A 19756-nucleotide genomic window follows, 5' to 3' on the forward strand; every position below is an offset into this window, starting at 1 on the left:
GACCCGCTGGCAGTGCCCTTCCTAACGCAGCCCAGGACAGCGCAGACCTCGGTGCAGTCGGCCCCGCTGGGTTTCAGAAGGTCCAGCCCGTCCCGTGGCGATCCCCGCGGGCGCGCTGTCCCCGCTGTCGCGCACGGCGGTGCCGGTGTTCCTCCCGCCCGGCAGGGGGCGCGCCGCCGCCGAGCGCGCGGGCCGCTCCACTTCCGTGCGGGCGGGCGCATGGCGGGGCCCGGCGACGCGGCGGCGCCGGCAGCGGCGCGGGAGCTGCTGGACGTGGGGCGCCGGCCAGGTGAGTCCGGCTCCGGCTCCGGCCAGCGGGGGCTCGGCTCGCCCAGGCAGCCCCCGGGAGGGGCTTGTCGGGCTGCTGGTGACCCACTCGTGGCTGCATCCCGCGTGTATTGCGGAGCTGCCTTCCCGGGCAGGGCTATGGTGATGCGAAGTAAATAAGCGGGGAAATCCACGTGAAGCTATGGGCAGTCGTAACGACGTTCCTTATGAGACCAAAGATGAAAGTTTAAAAGACAGAACGGTTCTTTTTAATTGATGGTACCGGCCGGATGGCTCTAATTGCGGTCGTAAGGATTAATGAGGATAATTAATGCCGAATTCGCCGATGCGGTTTGTTTTTTACGGCGCTGCTTCTGCGCAGAGTTAGCGGAGGACATTGGCACCGGGATTTAAATCAGTGCGACTGACACGCCTTAGCTCCCACCTCGCCGTGCCTTGCTGTGGGGGATTAGAAGTTGTTTTTCTATGCATTATAACTCTCAATCAATCTTTGGCCCAAAAACAGCTTAAGGATCTTTAGTTTAATCTTAAGGAATGTGAGAGGTGACCTGCAGGGTGAGACCCCTGGCCCATGTAACCCAGTGTTTCTTCCAAGAGCAGCAAAAGCAGATGACAATTAGGGGTAATTTTTCATCTTAAGCACTTCAATACTCCTTTGTTTGCAGGGCTGGAAGACATTTTGCTGATTAATTCAAAATGTAGCAAGAAGGCCACGACTTTACAGACGGTTAAGGTGCCAAGGAGCAGTGGTGAGTAAGGAGCAGCTTGTCCCTGGGACTATGTCAAGTAGTAGGTAACATTTGTGGCACAACTTTTGCTTCAGGGCTTTCCTTGAAGAGGTAAAGGGAGCCTTTTCAAGGAAAGCACTTGAAAAGTGCTTTTTGTGTTCACCTGCAGGTGGTAGGTCCTCCTCCCACTACTGTTCCATGTCCCACTGGTGAGTCATGTAACTGCTGCTGCAAAATGAGATTTTGCAATGCAAGGCGTTACAGCTCTAAGTTTTAGGGAGAGATTGTTCTTTCCCAGTATGGAGTTGTTGCTTGGGCTTCTTATCTCTTTTTGGAAGTAATTTCTCTGTGTGATATGTTTACTGTATATAAAGCATTTAATTTAAAAAGAACTCTGTCAAATTATTTTATTTTTTGTTTTGTGATTGAGCTGAAATTTAAAAAGATTGTTGCATCAAATTCTTTGTTGGATAAAAGTCTCTACAAAGATGACAGTGTTTCAAAGGTAGATTATAACTGTTAGACTTTTGTGGAGCTCACCTGGAACAGTACCTCCTCTTAAGGAAAGAAAACTGGTGTTTGTCTTATCTGCATTTGTGGAGCAGATGAAGAAATGTTCTTCTTTTATTTGAAGAAATTCTGTAGGTGAAAGTATTGTCTTCCTCCATGGAAGGGATATGAGTGTGATTCTCCTAATTCCATTGATTACTTTAAAATTCTTGTGAAGTCCCACTAAGCTGTAGAGGATAAGTGCTTTATACTTCAGCCTGCAGCTTCCATCTCTCTCCCACCATCTTAGTTTCAGAGTTTACTTCTGTTAATTAGGTTGACCTTTCATTAGTCTATAATGGCACCAGCTACAGATAATTTTTCCATCTTGAGACCTTCAGTCTATACTTAATCATTGTAGACAGCTGGAAATTGCAGTTGGAATGGAATCTGTTTAAGGGCTCATGTCTGAGGTATAAATGTGAACACTAAGGAGCATCTCTCTGACTTTATATGTGATAATTGTTTCTTTTCAGTCTTGGACCGAGTACAGAGCTTTTTACCACGGATGGCCCAGGCAAATGATGAGCTCAAAAAAAAAATGGTAACTGCACCTGCTCATCAGTTTGATATTGAACATCTGGACAGTGAAACAGAAAAAGTTATAGAAATGGTAAATACTTCTTTTTTTTTTAACTTAAGCATCACTCTAGATAGGGTTAAAATAACACTCTGATCTTAGAATGAGTAATATGATGGGTAGAGTGAAGTCTTTACCATTTTCTGTGAAGTATTTACCATAGTCCGTGATCTGCTGATTCAAAACATAGGTATACTAAAGATGCTTTTGGTTGAAATTTACATCCTGGTTTTCCTCATTTGCAGAATTTAATCACTGGGGATAAAGTAGTTTAAGAACGGAATAAGACATGCTTTTGAATCAACAACTCTGAATCAAAAGTCACAAATTGTATTTTAGATGTCTCCTAGGTGATTTGGTTTAGAAACTGAACAATATAAGGCCTAGTAAGGCATAACAGAAGTCTTAGTGTAAGAGGCTTTCAGCTCTGCTCTGTTGGTATTTTTAGGAATGACAAGATCTTGGGTTTAGAAATGTTGTTAGTGTTGTTGTGATCTGCTGCTGCTGGTATTTGTCTCTTTATTTACAGTCACATAAATATTTTCTTCTGGTTTTAGCAGAAGGGCTGCAGCCACATGCTTATACAAGAAAACTTTATTATGAAGGTGATATTATGTGCATGACCCAGCCAAATGCCTTCTGGCTAAGCAGACCTCAAAAATTATGCCTCTGTATATGGATACATGAGATCCCTTCAAAAACTATCCTGGTGGTTTAAACTGCTTGCTGTTTTAGAGTAGTTGCAATGCTCTGAATACTATTACATTATAAAATATTAATAGATATATATCTGTATGTGTTTGTATATTTGTCATGACACCTTATGCACTAAATTATTTCATGTGAATTTTTTACTGAAAAGTAGTTTTGATGCCTGCTGCTCATCAGTTTAAATACCTGATTTGGACAATCTCAGTTCAGCTATTGACTCAGTTTTCTTTGATATTGATATAAATATGGCCTTAGATTTGCTATAGGCCTATATAAATTGCTAGTTTAATATTTAGGAATCTTCATGATCATCATAATCCTAGGAAAACCCCGAAGTCTTTTTTATTGTGATAGTGGTTTTCTTATGGTAGTTGGCTGTTTAATGTGTTTGCCGTAGTTCTACTCCCGTGATAGAAGTGCTGTAGTGTATGTGTGTGTGTGTATATATATGTAGTACAAATAATGTGTTAACCAATATTTTTTTTCAGAATGTGGCTGTTGTTGAACTGAGTGATTCTGATACAGATGAAGAGTTGCTGATGTCAGAAGATGACTCGGAATCTGATGACGATGACTCTGTAACTGATGAAGTTACAGTAGACAACATTAAGTTTCCTAAACAAAAGGGAGAAAAGGGCAAAATAGAAATTTTGGACAGTAAAGCAAATGAGTAAATCCATTTTATTTTACTTTAAAAAACCCCAAAAGAACCAAGTCATGTTTTCTCACTTTGAAGAGTTGGCCCTTAAAAACACTTTGTTTCCGAGTGTAGCGTCTCTCAGGATCCTGTGAAATGCTATAGTTTACGTGGTGGAGAATTCAGGATCCACTCATGACTGGGGAAGGCTGGATTTCTGAAGGATTAAGTGTGATTTGATTCATCAAATAACAGGGAAATGCACTTCATAGTAGATTACATGAAGAAAACAGCTAGAGTAAGGGACACTTGAAAACACTTGAAAGTTAAAAATTCTTGTTCTGTTGCTTTGTTGAAGACAGACTTTTTTAATAGGAAGATAGAAGTTTTTGCTTCAAAGGCAAGAAAGAGTTAACAGGGGAAAAAAGCTTTGGTTTTTATATTCCGCGTCCTGTGAAGTGTTATGTGCACTCTCTTCAATATTAAACACGATCTTTAATACCTCAGAGGTATGTCTGCATTGCATTGACGACGGTGACTGCTGAACACCGGAGCCGTGGCTGAGCTTATTCCAAGCTGAGCCAGCCTGGGTGAGGACAGCCATGACATGACCAGGGAGGTCGGCAAAGGGTTACTTATCCTGTGTGCCTGCACTGACCTTCACACCAGCACAGGGAGGCTACAGGCTCATGTGGGAAACGTGTGTGGCTGTGGTGCAAATGCCCTCCATACTCAAAGGATCAAGGCTGCCTCTGGGGTGTTATGATAGCTTTAAGCTACACTTCCCATCCCCCAATTTCCCTGCCATGTTTCCAGTCTCCAGTTTGTTAACAGCTGTCACTGACAGAAGGATGAAAAGGTAAATTTTCAGCTGGCCTGTACTTAAATTGGCTTGACACAGTTGTGAAACCAGAATCAGTGAAAGTGTGTCCCATTCATGCTTACCTCAGATTGATCAAGTACAATGGTTCGGGCTATTACATTTACTTCATAGGTCAGTTTGCATTTCAGAAGTATCTGTCATGCTCCTGGATGTCATTGTTTCTTAAAGGAACTTTGTATTCTCTTCACCATAAAAGTAAAATTTTCTATACTGTATTTGCTCAAATATTAAACTTAATGTCATGACTTGAAACGTGCAGTTATTATTAGAATTATTTTGAATCCTGTACTTGAAGTTCTATTTTTAATACCTGTTTCTGTAGTATTTGTGGTAAGAAATAACGAGGATTCTGGTCTTTCTTTTACAATGTGGCCTAAATATGGGATGGCGACATGATTTACTGATTAAACCATGGAATATTTTAGTGAAGGGGAAGGATGGCGATAAAAGAGTGAGACTGCTACCTTTAACAGCAGCCCACAGATAGACAAAGCTTTGGGTGTTTTTGCATTCTAAGAACAAGGAGTCTTAACAGGCTTAGTTAAATAAGGTCTCAATCTATAGAAAATTTCTTCCAAACTGAAAAAAGTTTGAAAGCCAACATTTGACCTTGGTCATTTTACAAGGGATTTTCCCACAGATTAAAAAGAACCCAAAAGTGTGAAAAACAAAGTAATAATCATGCAGTATGAAACAGTGATTACAGTCCATGTGCACAGACACAAAAAGTGATTTTAATCTGTTAATGTAACCACCTTTCAAATTGCAGGCAGATCACACATTCCGTATCAACAAAAAGGTAGAAAATATTTTCAGTACCTTTAGCTTGATATGCATAGTTTAACACCAATTTTGAACTCTGTATATACTATACAAAGATCATAGTAAGTGCACTTCCTTGCATTGATTTACTTCTTATGGCACAAAGGTTTTCTGTACTGCTGAAAAGTCACCAGAGCAGAGTGTTTATTTGCTACTGTAGAACCTGAACTGATTTATAGCAAAATTGGCATAATAAGTATACTTTAGTTTAACTTTAGAAGCCTAATGACTAAGGATTTAAAATGATCATGTAAACGTTATGTCACAGAAATGTGAAGTAGGTATGTGAGAACTTATTCTTCAGTTCTATTTTAAAAAAAGAAACTAAACCATATTCTTGGGGGAAATTGTGCTACCAGCTGTTGCTGCTACATAATTTAAATAAATTCAGGGTGATTTCCAAAAGCCATTTTCTGTCATACAAAAATTTGGACCTAATTTATAGAAACTTATCCATGGAATGAGTATTTTGGTTTTTTTGGTTGTAGCACTGCAGGCAGCGTATCCCTAGGCGTGGTATCAAGTGCTTCGTGTAGTCATCAAGATTCAAACTCTGCTGAAAGTCTACTTCCCAAGTGAAGCTGTTACTTTAGTACTCCACAGTGATGGCTTTGGTTCTGAGATATTCATGAAGAGCTTCTTCACCTGTACAAGCACAATATTCACCTGTTAGAACAACAGCTAAATGAATTTTATCAGACTGTAACTACTATTAAGAAAAAAATGAAACACTGTAGCCAATATTTGAGTCCTTAAGGGACAGTGGAGACTAATTACCTTCCCACTGTGATTTACAGAACTGGTTTGACAAGAGGCCAGACCTAACAGATGGGGAAGAAGAAGGAACTGAAATTTAACAAGCAGCTCCCCAAGCGGCAGCAGTCTTTAGATGGCTGCTGGGGCCCCATAGCTGAATTTATGAACTTTGCTTCTCCTCTATTAAAGGTCCTATGTAGAGAAGGTGTGTGAAAATCAGTAATCTTTTTTTCCCTGACACCATCACTCATTTTGGCTTCAGGAAATGTCTTAGGAGATTCCAAAAGTATCTGTTGTGTGAATGAAATTTGGTTTTCCTTTTTTCTCTACCATGAAGCTTGATCTGTCCAGACTTGTGAAGCTTCTTTGACAGAGTGGACTTCACTTTTATAAAAAGTCGTTTTGAAAAGAAATTTTTTTTAATGCACATTTTTCTGTGGTTGTTGGCAAATGTTGGTGACATTTTAAGGTATAAAGAAGTTTCCCATGCTCTCGCTTAGAGGAGAGATCTAAATTAGCATTCTCTCTGAAGGAAAGAATATTTGGGCTAATACCGTTGTTACTTTCTTGTATAGGCCTTTTGTAGCCTATACAAAGCTCTGGACAAGCTGTAATTTATTTGTTTGCTCTCAGAACAGTTGGAGAGGAATATTCTGTGTTATTTAGCAAATGTACAGGAAAGGCTGAATGAGAAGTATTGTAGTGAGAATATTGAGGGAAGGAGAGGAATTGGGTTACTGTAATTAGAGGAATGTAGGAGATGCAGGAAATGCACCCATAGCTCATGTTTTACTAGATACACTGTGCCCAGGCAGTGCTGCTTTTGCTGATTAGGACTCTGAGAGAAGAAATGAGGGAAGGAGACAACTTACCTAAATCTTTCCCAAAGCCAGACAGCTTAAATCCACCAAATGGTGCTGCCACATCAGTTTTGTTGTATGTGTTAATAAAAACTGTCCCAGCTTCTAGCTTTTCACTGATGTAGAGAGCTTTGTTTATGTCTTTTGTGAAAACTCCTGAAGCTAAGCCATATTCTGTGGCATTTGCCCGTTGCAATACTCCATCGACATCCCTATGGGGGAAAGAAATTATTTAACTGCAACTAGGTAAAAGAAACAGGTTTTAGCAACCTTCCACCTTCAGTGTCATTGAAGCAACTTTTCACATGGTCTTTTTTCTCCAGTGACCTTTTTTAAAGATGACTTATTAAAGGCAAATCTGTGTGTCAATCTGACAGATCCACGGAAATTCACACCCTTGCTTTAAGTCTGCAAAGCTCATAAACTCACATTTCAAAGGTTAATATCTACACCGAGAAATGCCGCGGGAGATGTTGCTACTGTACAACTTGGGAATTAGAGCAATATAAAAATGCCTGTAAAGCAGAGCATGGCAGCAGATGATGAATCAGTTTGCTAAACTTTTGTCCAGCTTTACAAGTTAATGCAGAATAAAAGCCAGAATTCAAACTGCTATCAAGACACAACTCTTCAGGCCATTTCCAGAGTGCTATTTTCTGTCTGCATCTCATCTCCATACAGCTTCAAAAATCAATACAAGTTTAAAAGTTTAAAAAGTCCCTTAAGACTACAGAATTTCTGGATGCAAAGGGTAATCTACATGGCTGATTCTTAACTTTATTATCAAACTGCAGAAGATGAAATCTGATGGAAATATTTATGTGAAGTTTCTATGTAGGGTTTTAATCTCATCAGTATGTTAAATAATTCTTATGATCTGGAATGAAAGATATTAGAAATTACAGTTTACAAAATATAGAGAGGAATTTTCATTTGCAAGAGCAATGTGTCAGTGTTACACAATACACAACACTGCAGTCTTCTGTAACAGGAAAAATAAGTAATTCCATTGGGAAAAGTACACATTTTGTAATTTGATAAAGCTGTTGCAATTACCACACAAACTTCACTAAAACATTTCACTGAATACTACTAGGTATTCAGATTGGTCTAACAAGATTTAACAAAATACTGTGTATGCTGTCACTTCTTCACTTATGGTGAAAATGGGAAAATGAAGTTTCTAACAGTAACCAGAGGAGAACATACCCATTTTTAAATTTAGAGATGACCATCACAGGACCAAAGGATTCTTCCTGGGCAATATACATATGGTCTTCAACATCTGTGAATACAGTGGGTTCCATGAAGAAACCTAAGGAGAGGATAGAGCAGCATTTGAGCATGGTAAAAGTGCTTAAGGGTTTGCTGTCATCCAGGTCGTTTCTGTCCCATACTTTGAGGTCATAAATAACTTGCAACTTGAAGCAGAAAATAGATATGAATGAAGTATGAATGGAAATGCATGCAGTTCAAGAGAATTGGCAGACAAAAGGGTAAAAGAATGGCTTGTATTGATCAGTGACATGTGCTGTTTGTTCCCTGCCAAGCTGGAAGGTCTGCGGGCCACAGCCCAGGTGACTCCTTGGTGAAAGACTCTGTACTCTGACAGCAGGAACACAAGGTTACAGCAAGTCACAGAAGCCACTGTTTTTCTTGCTACCCAACAAGCATATAGACTGTAATATCTAAATAAATTGCAGTATCTCGTACTTCATTTGCACAGCTTCTCATAGTATGAGACTTGAAAGCTCTGTGGTGTCATGGGCTTGCCTGGTACTCTTCCCATGATACTGCAACTCCACAAAATACAGCTGAGACAATGGTGACAGCCCTTACATAAGGTGTAAAAGTTCTAAATACCTCTGGAAAGTATTTTACCTGGTCTACATACTTGTCTTCCTCCATACACTAGAGTGGCTCCTTCTTTTACTCCAGTTTCACAGTATTGCAGCAGCTTTTCCAAATGTGCCTTGTGATTTTGCGGACCATGATCTGTAGATCTGTCAAGTGGGTCACCAATTTTCATCTTTTTTATTTCTTCAACCTGTGGGTTACCCAATTAAAATGAAGTTACATAACACAGCAGTATTGTTAAAGTGGCCAGAAATCTGGAATGCTGCATTTTTTTTAGTGCTATGAAGATTGAATCTAAGAAATTACTGAATTCTTATATATAATCTTCTCCCTTTTTAAAATGACGCTTTGTCTTGTTTCATAATCTCTAATTACTTGTTAAAGTTTTTGATGCTTTGTTCATGTAAAATATTAACTTTTATCAGTGGTAAATGACTTAAGACCGTGATTTCCTGCTCTTAGGCAAAATAAATGAATTCTCCAGTGGCACAGCATGGCAACTACTGGATTTTTAATAGTGACCTTTGTATTATTCTAGCTATGCTTCCAATATTCCTTTTTATTTTAACTTTACAGAAGCATTCTTCAATCACATTGACCTGAGTTCAGTAATTATTTGTAATCTTATTTTCCTGGTCAAATATGAACTATCATAGAAAGTACGGTATCTATTTAACTGACACTTATCTGTGCATTACTGGTGCAAATAAATGGAAGCCCTTCAGTGCTTACTGTTAACCCGTAAGATGTTCTTGAAAAGCAGCACTGTCTATCATAAGCAATAATGAGAAATTAAGCAATTGAAAATAAGAAACACAAGTGTCTATAAAATTAGTGGATCCTTCTGCCAGAGTAAAACATTTGCCTAAACTTTAGTCCTTGAATATCTTACCACTTTTCTAACAAACTCATCATGAATTGATTCTTCCACGAACAGCCTGCCAGCTGCAATGCAGTTTTCTCCTTTGTTGAAAAATACTGCTCCCATACCCTGATCAGGAAAAAAAACATTATTATTTATATGCATTTTGTTCAGTCTCCCTTCCATTCTGTTCCCATAGATTGCATGCAGTGTTTGTGGCACCAGAAGTTTAATGCTTTATGTAAAACAATGTCACCAATGCAACATCTTATTTATGAACTTTGAACACAATATGTATGGTAGGGAAGGTGAATTATTATGATTGATAATTTACAATTGATTGATTGATTGATGAACTAAAAACTATATGCAATAGGGAGCTCAATTCTTTGTTTTGTTGTAATTTCTAATGTATAATTCTTGTAATACTGCCTTTTTGGGGCAGCACAAACAGTTAAATTTTGCTGGCATAAAGAAATATCTGAGTCTGTTTTCTAACAGGTCTCAAGGTTTTTCATGCAGAGAATCCCTAGCATTATTTTTTTTTGGCAAGTCAAGCATATTGCAATACTGTGAGGATGTACCACAAAGGCTTTGAATAAATTTTACTTCAAATTAACCTTACCATTTTTACAGCTCTGTCGAGTTCACAGTCACTGAATATGATCAATGGTGATTTGCCACCAAGTTCGAGAGAAACTTTCTTCAGGTTAGCAGCTGCACTGTAAAAAAAAAAAATAGTCATATAAACCCAAAATAGTCATATAAACCCAATTTTTAATATTATTTCCTTTGAATCATAACTAGTGAAAATGTATAAACCTCTATTGTCCAGTAGTGACTTAGCAGAATTCTACATAGTGGTAAACAAGCATATGTAGTTAAGCTTTTTCATTACTGCTACATGCACAATATATCTAGTACAATACTTCAGAACCAGACTAAGCAGGGTCTATTTATGAATCTTTTGCTGAGAGTACCTCTTCATGATCTGTTTACCAGTTGGTGTTGAACCAGTGAATCCAACTTTGCGAACATCTGGATGTTCAGAGAGGTGCTGTCCCACTAAGCCACCTATCAGGGTGAGGAAAGCAGTGTAACTGGATGGTACATGAACAATTTTTACTACTCCAGCAGCAGCACTGTAACACAGAAGGAGCTTACACCACAAATCAAATACGGTATCACACCCTTATTTATATTTGCAGATTTATTCCTATGACTACAAAACTTGGAGCCCATTAGTGTCTCCAAATTGTCTGGACTAAAGAGCTTCTGAATGTTCCACTGTAGGTGGAATAATCTAATTTGTAACCAAGCCTGCCCCATATAATGATTTTGTCACTTTTCTTCCTTGAGGGGAAGGAGGAAAATGGTGGCAGCAGGCAACACAGTGTAGAGTATGAATATGCATTTTACCAGCTTGCTCTAGGTCTCAGAGTCATTTCTGATGATATAATTAGGGGAAAAAATGAAGCTTTACAATCAAGAGAAACATGTTTCTCTTCAACACATTCTTTTTCAGAGTGTCCGTGTCAATTGTGTGAACTTAAAAAGGGTGTAGGCTGACAGCTCCTACCATTAACTAAAGCCAGATTTTACAAAATCTCTTCTGGAAAAATGTGAAATTGCTGCATGAAAAGATGCAAGCCTAGTATCTATGAACATACCTATGTAATAGATCTTCAAAAAGGTGAAGAAGTTCACGAATTTTAGCATTATCTCTCCTAGAAAAATGATGAGTTAAAGTTTTACCTGAACCAGGCAGAATATTTATAACGCCCTTAGGAAATCCAGCTTTAGCTGAGAGTTCTGCAAACTTCAAGGAAGTCAGAGGTGTGACCTAAGTAGAAACATTTAGATTAGGTCTCCTATCTTAATGAAATGCATGATGATACCCTTTACATTCAATACATCTTAGCTTTGATACAATGTTCACCTTCTTACAGTGTTGGCAAATTAGAAGTGATGGCTTCTGATGGAAAATAATTTATTCTTGAAAATGAGATTAGCACCGGAGCAGAATTTGAGTCAATACTTTGTATCACCATGGCAGTTTGTATTATTACAAATGCACTTACAAATATATGACACAGTCAACCTATGACAGACCAACCTATGGGTGAAATCTGCTATATTGCCTAAATCATTTTGCCTGAACAGGGGCATCTGGGCCATCTGTAAATTTCTTTTTGCTCTTACCTGAGCTGGTTTGAGTACGAGGGTGTTGCCTGCAGCCAAGCATGCTGCACTCTTCCATGCAAGCATCATCAGTGGGTAATTCCAGGGGATAATAATTGCACAGACACTTCAAGTAGGGAAAAACAGGGAAAGATTACATATTTAATGGCAGCTTTTCAATGGCTTTTCTTCATGTCAAGGCTGTCACTAAGAAGAAAAAGTGATACTCACCCGATTGGCTCTTTCTTAGTGAATGTTAGATTATGATTTGGCCGGGCCTGGTTAATGGGAATTGTAGCACCCTAAAAGACAGAGGGACAAATCTTCATACTTTTATAATTTTAATTGTAATTTAAATTTATAATTTTTATTACAAATACATTTGCCATGTAAGTATGTTTCAGAAAACTACAGATTAGGCTTCAAAACCACAAACATTTTTGCATCTGGGAAAGAAGCATAGATGCTTCTAATGTATGATTTCCTGCTGTGGATATTGGAATCAAGTCCTGATTGTCAGCTGGATGAAATAACAGCATAGATTAAAAAAAAAGTATGGGAGAACATAAAGGGTCTGATGAACAAAAAAAAGCTGGATGGTATTCTTGACTGGTCTTAAAGATACTGGAGGAAATCCTCCTGTACGTGTGCAACACACTGTGCCATCAAGCAAACTCACTAGCCTTAGTTAGACTGTAGCAAAGCACAGGTCTCTGCACTGATGAGCACAGTAATATTCTGTCCCATGAACAATCAAGAACTGACCAAGCAAGTATGGCCACAGCTGACCACTATGACACTTCAGCTGATTTCTTAGATATTTATAGCCACATTCTAAATCCATGTTCTCCAGCTGGAGATGGACTATCCTTTTGTATTGACAGGGAGACCCATTCTAGGTAAAATGTTAATTTTGCTTTAGTTTTTTGATACCTCAGTTACTTTTTCCTTTTACTACTTTTTGGCCCTGTTTCAGAAGAATAACGACAAAAAAGAAGTGTAGAGAAGAAACACTGCCATTGATAATTTCCTTTACCTATTCACTTACCTGAATTTTGTCACACCATCCAGCAAAGTATCTGAATGTTTGCACAGACATTCCAATATGAGTCTTCAGAGCTAAAGTGTAGACAGCTCCAGAGTCAATAGACTCTATTGTCGCTAACTCTTCTTGATGTTCTTCCATCAGGTCTGCAAGTCTTTAATAGAAATGTTAAAAATCCACATCAAAGGGAAATGACGTCTAACCACTGATAGCCTAAAATTATATTAGGTGTGGCAAAGAAGAATAATTAAAATAGCATTCCCACTAAAATTGGAGGTGGAGCCACGGCTCCTTAACATTAGTAAGGGATTGGACTTTGCAGCCCATTAGTCTGCAAATGTCTTCACACTGGCTGTAGCAGAGACTGAATGAAGACATGAACAGTGCAAACTCACTTGAGGTGTAAGTAAGTCTGTAGTAAGTTTACTAAGCTGATAATAACTATCAAACCGTCTCAAAAATACATCTGCACAGATTGACACCTGCACTTATGAGGCACTACTGTTAGTTTAGTCATCAGTGAATTTTCACATTCAGTCCTTCACATTGTCTCACATGCACTAATGTTTTTCAGCTTTCTTCTGTGATTTGGTACCCAGACATATAATCAATGCTCCTGTGTGATTTTAAGTGCTTAAAAAAGTGCATTTGAGATCCTGTAAAGAGTATTCAAAACTGGGTGTGAAATGTGTGAAATTTTTTCCATTATGTAAATTCTGGCCATTTAAAGCATTTGCACAGATGTGGGGAAATGGTCTTTAATACCTGTTTTAAGCGTATCTTGGAGACCCAGTGTGCTGGTTTTGTATTAATTGACTTTTGGTGAGCAGGGAAGAAACCAGTCATGGAAGGGATTTTCTAAGAGAAAATCCTCTTAGAAAATCCCTTCCGTGCCTGACAAAACTGATCAGTGGCTAGTTTTGAATACTGACACCTTGTTAAACCACTAGAAAGCTGAACACATCTCTGTGAACACACATGTTAAAAACAAACAAACCCCAGGAAAAGCTCTATTATTTCCAGACCTTGGACAAGTAACAGGGTGGCCTGAAATCCGTCATTGTGACTCCTTTGGCCGCTGCCCACCAGAAACCACCATGGTCATCCTCAGGCCCCGGGCAAGATATTAACTCTCTCATTGCACAGATGACACTTGCAAAACATCAGTCCTCTCTCGAGTGAGAGAAAAGGACAAAATGAAGACCATGTAGAGAAACCGTATGAAGATGCCGAGGTCACTAAAGAGAGAGTCAAATCCCTTTTGGAAGGAGAATGAGAAGATGCCTTAGTCTTGGGTTGAAATTTGTTTAGTAAGGCCATGGAGATGGACTGTAATACCCTGAAATATCCCTGTGATTCATTAACAAAGTAGGGGGGAATGGAGTGTTCAAATTGTAGACATGAGCAAAGGCATTTTTGCTGAATCGAGTAAATGTTGAAGTAGCTGTAATCTCATGAGAAGTTTGAACAGAGAGAGACAAAAGTGATGAAGACCTTTTGCCCCCAGGGAAAGAAGAAGACCTCTGTTCCCAGAGATGAAGATGATCTCAGGGCAGATGAAGAGAACCTTTGCTTTTGAACAGCTCATCCTTAAAATGGTACTCCATGAGTTTGACGTGGCCCATGAACGCAGCTGTGGGAATGCTGTGTGATATGGGAGGGACTTCACAAATGCAGATTCCCAGGTGGCTGCTTTTGTGAGAATTGAGGCCACGAGAGAACAGTTTTCTTCTGGAGAAGTCTCCATGACATAGCAAGAGAGACTCCTCTCCCTAAGAGAACGGATGAAAGATTGTTTTAGAAATGGTAAACAGTGGGAAAGAAAAGAAAGTTGTGGAGGGAGGAAAAGTGTTCTGAAGGTTTTCTTCTGATCCTTTTTTTTTTCTTCTTCTTTTAGTTGTGTTAATTAAATTTTCTTTATACCCTTTAAAGTTTTGGGCTGGCTTTGCTCTTCTCCTAATCCTATCTTGCAGCAAAAAAGGAGTAAATAATTCTAGTGGGTGCCCTGGCATTTAGCCAGGACTCAACCCACCACATTATTTAATGCGTTGGCCAGGAAATCTCAAATTGGAGAACTAAGACCACTACACCCAGCTACATGTCAGGGCATTGGCAGTGTTGTGTAAGAGAATGGATTTGGGCATGTCAGGGACAAAGGAGACGGTTCCATATAAAGTGTGCTTAATATCTTCTATTAATGATTCCTTAAGACAAAGCAGCAGAGCTAGGAGCTTTAATGGCACACATATTTGGTCTTTGGTTCAGCACTCGAAATCTCCAGTCTGAACAGAGACCAGAGAAGAAGAGGCCTTATCTCAATTAAGGTGGTCCAGAGAGAGGTTTTATGACTGAGAATGGTTTGCAACATAAACACTGTGGTGTTTTATCCTAGAGAATGAATTCCCTTAGCAAAATGTTTAATCCAGGGATGACCTACACAGTGTAGGAGAACTGTGTTTTCCGTATACCTAATCCAGCTTTCTTGCAAATCTTCTGAGTGTAAAACAGAGCAGGAGTTTTCACACCTTAAAATTTTCTCTTTAGGGCAGAGTTAACTTAGTCTCTCAAGAACTTTACATTCCTGATACAAATTAAACACAAGTTTATGCATGCTTTGAATATGTGAACACTTGTAAAAAACTTAAGTGACCAGGTGTATTTAATGTTCAGTTCTGACTTGCCCATTTTCTCTTGTGATGACTGCTAACTGCAAGAGTCCTGCAGGCCTTTTTCCATGGCCTGGTCTCACTTTATAAAATGAGCAGAATTTTTGGCTTTGCTCTTGCTATTTTTTGCTAAGATTCCTGCAATGTCTTGTAAAACGTGGCATTTTTTCAGGAGTAGCAACCTGAAAAATTAGCTTCTTTACTAATGTCTACGCGTTCATTTGCATGTTTAGACCTGAAAAAGGAAAGAAAGCTTTTCATGTAGCCCACAGAAGAGGCTTACTTTATAGGGAAGCTCTGATGCTTCCAGTCACATGAAGTTTGCAAGGCAGTGTTCTCCCCATGCTTGTGAGAAGCATCATACTGCAAATGGAGAATCTATAATAATTGGATTTTATTAGCTGCCTCCACTATCATGCTCACACTATCTACTCAGTATTACCATCTTTCTCAGATCATCTCTTCCCCTTCAAGAATCAAACCTCACCATTAAAATACCATTAATTCAACAAAATCTCTGCTTATCTTCTGAACCAATAGCAACACAGCCAAAAATAAGAACCAGGCATTAACTGGACACAGTGAGACAGATAGAAAAAAGAGATAAAAAGTGTCTCAAGTAAATAAATGTTGGAATCAGCTTAGAGAAATTCTGCACAGGACAATTCTTCCACTACATCTCCTTCAGTGGGTCTTTAGCCAGATGCTGGCATTTGATCCTGGAAAAATCTCGCATCAGTTACAGTCTACTTCAAAATTAGTGGCAATGTTGCTGTATGTTTACTGCGTGGAGTGCACATGCAGACAGGCTTAGCAAGGTCAAATCTCTGCCTGCCTAACTCAGGTAGACTGTTTTTAAAGCTTAGCCTCATTTCACATGGAAGGAAGGGGGTTTACAGGGAATTCTCAATCCTTGCAACAGAACTCATAGAGATTAAATGAAGACATCAAGTATTTAAAATATTTTTTCCTTAAATTCTTTGCTTCCATTCATAAATAATAATGAAAGAATGGCGGCAGTGAGAGACCGCAAGATTCTTCTCTGCTACAAGAAAGGTTGGCCAGCTAAGACCTGAGGCTGGTACACTGAAGTCAGTTGGGGGGTAAAAAGATGACTAGTCTGGATCCTCTGACAGTGGGAATAGGAACATCCATCACATTCAGAAGACATATACAACAATTCTTCAGAGAAACAAAACAAGATTTGAGAAAATGAAACAAACACAAGCTGTCTTGTACATACCTGTACATGAGTCGCCCTCTTTCCCTTGCATTCATCCTTCTCCATTCACCATTTTCAAATGCCTCCTTTGCTGCTGCCACTGCCTTGTCAACATCAGCCAGTGAGGCAGAAGATACACTGGCTATTACCTGTGCAAAGGTAGCAGTGTGTTAGCTTGAAAAGAAACACTGGGATGCAGAGCGTTACTCCCTCCTCCCAAACTTCTTGACTGGGTGTAAGCAAATGCTTAATATCCTCAACTGTGGCAGTTGTCATGGGTGAGCCAGGCTGCAAAACGTTCAGACACAACTGAAGTGGCAGAATTTGGAGGACACTGCAGGGACCCAGATTCCTCAAGCTTTCTTCTTCTTCTTCTTCAAAGCAAGGTGCATTGTCCCACTGGATCTCAATCTCTCTTCCCGTGTGTAAAACCAGTGGGATATTACAAAAGCTGGAAGTCTTCATATGCGGTATCACAATCAAATATCTAAACATGCTAAAACAACTCCCACATGTTCCATTTCTAAGGAATGGAGCTTCTGTTGTCTTAAACCACCATGAACACACAGTTTTTAAAGATGATTGTGTTCTATAAATACACACATTGTAAATCCCTTGTTTCAATATAGGAAATGGGATTCAGTTTCTTCATGCAGGAAAGTCAATTCTATATTCACATAACTCATTTTTATACAGTTTTCAAAGACCTCATGTTCAACTCCAATTAACTAGTAGTTTTCTTGCCACTCAATTCATTGGTTAGTAAATCACATTTTACATGTCCATCAAATCTCTCTTTTCCTGGATAGTTTACATATCTTCTTCACTGATTCTCATGGGATCAATTTGTTGTTTTAGCCAGTGCAAACTTGTTTTCCTCACAAGAATAAATTGTTGTGCTAACTGACTTTCCTTCTTATGATTTTTTCTCATGGGAACAAACAGATTAGCTGTTCGATGCACCCAGCTGAATCAGCAGGCTTAAGCCATGATATTATAAGGCCTTTCTTTTATAAGATTTCTACCTGTATGTGACAAATCCTCATACAAAATTGCTATGACTTTTATTCCATTCTATAATGAGTTTCAGGAAAAATATCAGTCTGACTTCTGATGATAATGAAATTTGTGTCATTGATTTCAGCAGACCTTATTTACTCCAGAATTAAATGGCAACTACATGGACATCAAAATCACTTCTCTTATTTATAATTCACAGTTATGAGTTGCTCAACCAATATAGGGTAGTTCAGGGCTCAAGTGCAACAGTATGTGTTTTCCTATTGAAAAGTTATTTTTCTTACTGGGAATTTGAAGGGACATTTTAATGTCAAACTTACCCTAAGGTATAAAAAAGTTAAAAAAAAAAAAAAAAGAAGTTGGTTACTCACAGGAAATATACCAAATATCCTAAAAGAAACACATCCTTAGCAAATAAACTTCAGCAAATTCTGTTTGCAAAGCTAAACAAGAACGAAATCAAGGTAAAATATTCAGCTGGGTGTGAAAAGTGATGTAATAACTGAAGTGGAAGTAGGTTATTTTTGCTTTTCAGCTTGACTCAAATGGAAAAAATTGTAGAATACACAAAATGTAAAGTAAAATGAAACTTAAAATTATTTCTAGAGGATGTTCAATTTAGTATGTTGTTTTAAAATTGGCAATATTCGGGTAATGTTTTAGATTTTTTTCAATAGGCAGAAACAATGAAATAAACTGGTATTGATCATGTTTAGAAATTACTTACTGATCCATCTGCTGGATTTATAGTGTCATATGTTTTTCCATCATCAGCATCTATAAATTTCCCATTTATGAAACATTGGTATGGCATATTCACAGTCATGTTGTTCATGTTTTTTGAAACCTGAGTGAAATAACAAATTATATGCAGCTTAACAAGCATTTGATATCTGCAGACAATATCCAGACACATTTTAGCCTGTATATGTGGCTGTTAGAAATAAAATGTAATGGGAACCAAATACAAATATATATAGGTTTATATAACCAAGTAGTTCTTTGTTTTCCTACTGCATCAAGCAGTCTAATAAAATGCATTATCTGCCTTCCCCTAAAACCCAAGAAAGACTAAGCAATAACTGCAAAATAAAAGGTCTTACATAATCAATGGCTAACTCTTCTTCTTTATCTTCTCCTCTGAGTTTTCTGACAGCCATCTGAACAAAGTCTGCAAATTTAGTGGCCATATATACATCTTCATTCTGTAGCTGAAGTCCACTATGCTTCTGTTTGATCTCTTCTAGCATTCTAAAGATTTTGAAGAAAGAGTAAGTTTAATTAGAAATGAAAGAATTCTCCAGATAATTGAATCATTAGAAGGTCAAAAGGGATCAAAACTGGGCCTCAGTTTGTATGCATGTGAATATGTGTGTGTGTGTTTCTCTGATAAGGACATAGAAGTTATGCATTTTCCTGAAACCTTTTGTTTAGTCGTGGACGCTATAAAAAAGAAAATGCCACTTCTGGAATACTCTTCGGTAAACATCTGAGAATCAGTTACAAGAAGATATTGATATGCCATCGGAAAATAGTATTCGGGACTACTTCAAACAATATATGGAGGACATTGAGACTGGTAAGTAATCAGCACAATAATCAGTTTGTTTAAAAATGCTACTTTTGTATTATGGTGTGTGTTGAAAAAAGAAGGCAAACGAGGCGACCCAAGCCATGACAAACTCTTTAAGCCAAGCCATGACATCTTTAAGCATGGGCTCAGTTCTTTCTGTGAAATGCTTCTCTTTCCCTTTGGAGAATTCTTTGCTCAGGTTCCCAGTCAGTCCCCTGGTCTGGAGATACCTGTGGCTGCATGCAGACAGGTTTGAGCATCACCATACTCCCCTGGGCATGATGTTCCTGAAGTTAAGGGAAATATTCCTTCAGTAGAAAGAGCAGGATTACATCAATATCTCATAACTTTGGGAGAAGAACTGTATATGTTTTAACTGTACAGGTAAGAAAGGGAATAGTAAGAGCATTGGAAAACATAGAGGGATTATTATTTTAACACCACGGATTTAAAGGCACCATGACACCTTTTTTTTCATTAACTTTAGGTTTACTATTTTGTTATTTTGAATATTCT

At 38.5% G+C, this 19756-nt stretch overlaps 2 protein-coding genes across 2 annotated transcripts in view; one reads left to right on the forward strand and one right to left on the reverse strand.

Annotated features, from left to right (window-relative positions):
• The first annotated feature begins 203 nt into the window (after positions 1–203).
• Positions 204–4621, forward strand: NOPCHAP1 (NOP protein chaperone 1). The gene is made up of 4 exons (XM_066183951.1): positions 204–289; positions 954–1037; positions 2042–2178; positions 3345–4621. Exons 1-4 carry the CDS (start codon positions 220–222, stop codon positions 3528–3530), a joined length of 477 nt encoding a protein of 158 aa, XP_066040048.1. The 5' UTR covers positions 204–219; the 3' UTR covers positions 3531–4621.
• Positions 4622–5088: 467 nt separating this feature from the next.
• ALDH1L2 (aldehyde dehydrogenase 1 family member L2) overlaps positions 5089–19756 on the reverse strand; it is a 31087-nt gene continuing 16419 nt past the window's right edge. Inside the window, 14 exon segments of the mRNA XM_066183950.1 lie at positions 5089–5843; positions 6827–7026; positions 8024–8129; positions 8696–8861; positions 9564–9662; positions 10159–10255; positions 10514–10607; positions 11289–11376; positions 11736–11841; positions 11946–12016; positions 12763–12913; positions 16669–16796; positions 18395–18514; positions 18771–18918. Coding sequence (XP_066040047.1) covers positions 5788–5843; positions 6827–7026; positions 8024–8129; positions 8696–8861; positions 9564–9662; positions 10159–10255; positions 10514–10607; positions 11289–11376; positions 11736–11841; positions 11946–12016; positions 12763–12913; positions 16669–16796; positions 18395–18514; positions 18771–18918 — 1630 coding nt within the window. The 3' untranslated portion in view covers positions 5089–5787.

Source organism: Chamaea fasciata, unplaced genomic scaffold (genome assembly GCF_029207755.1).
Source record: "Chamaea fasciata isolate MVZ Bird 193981 ecotype frontalis unplaced genomic scaffold, bChaFas1.0.hap1 SCAF_5, whole genome shotgun sequence".
In the NCBI taxonomy this organism is placed as follows: domain Eukaryota; kingdom Metazoa; phylum Chordata; class Aves; order Passeriformes; family Sylviidae; genus Chamaea; species Chamaea fasciata.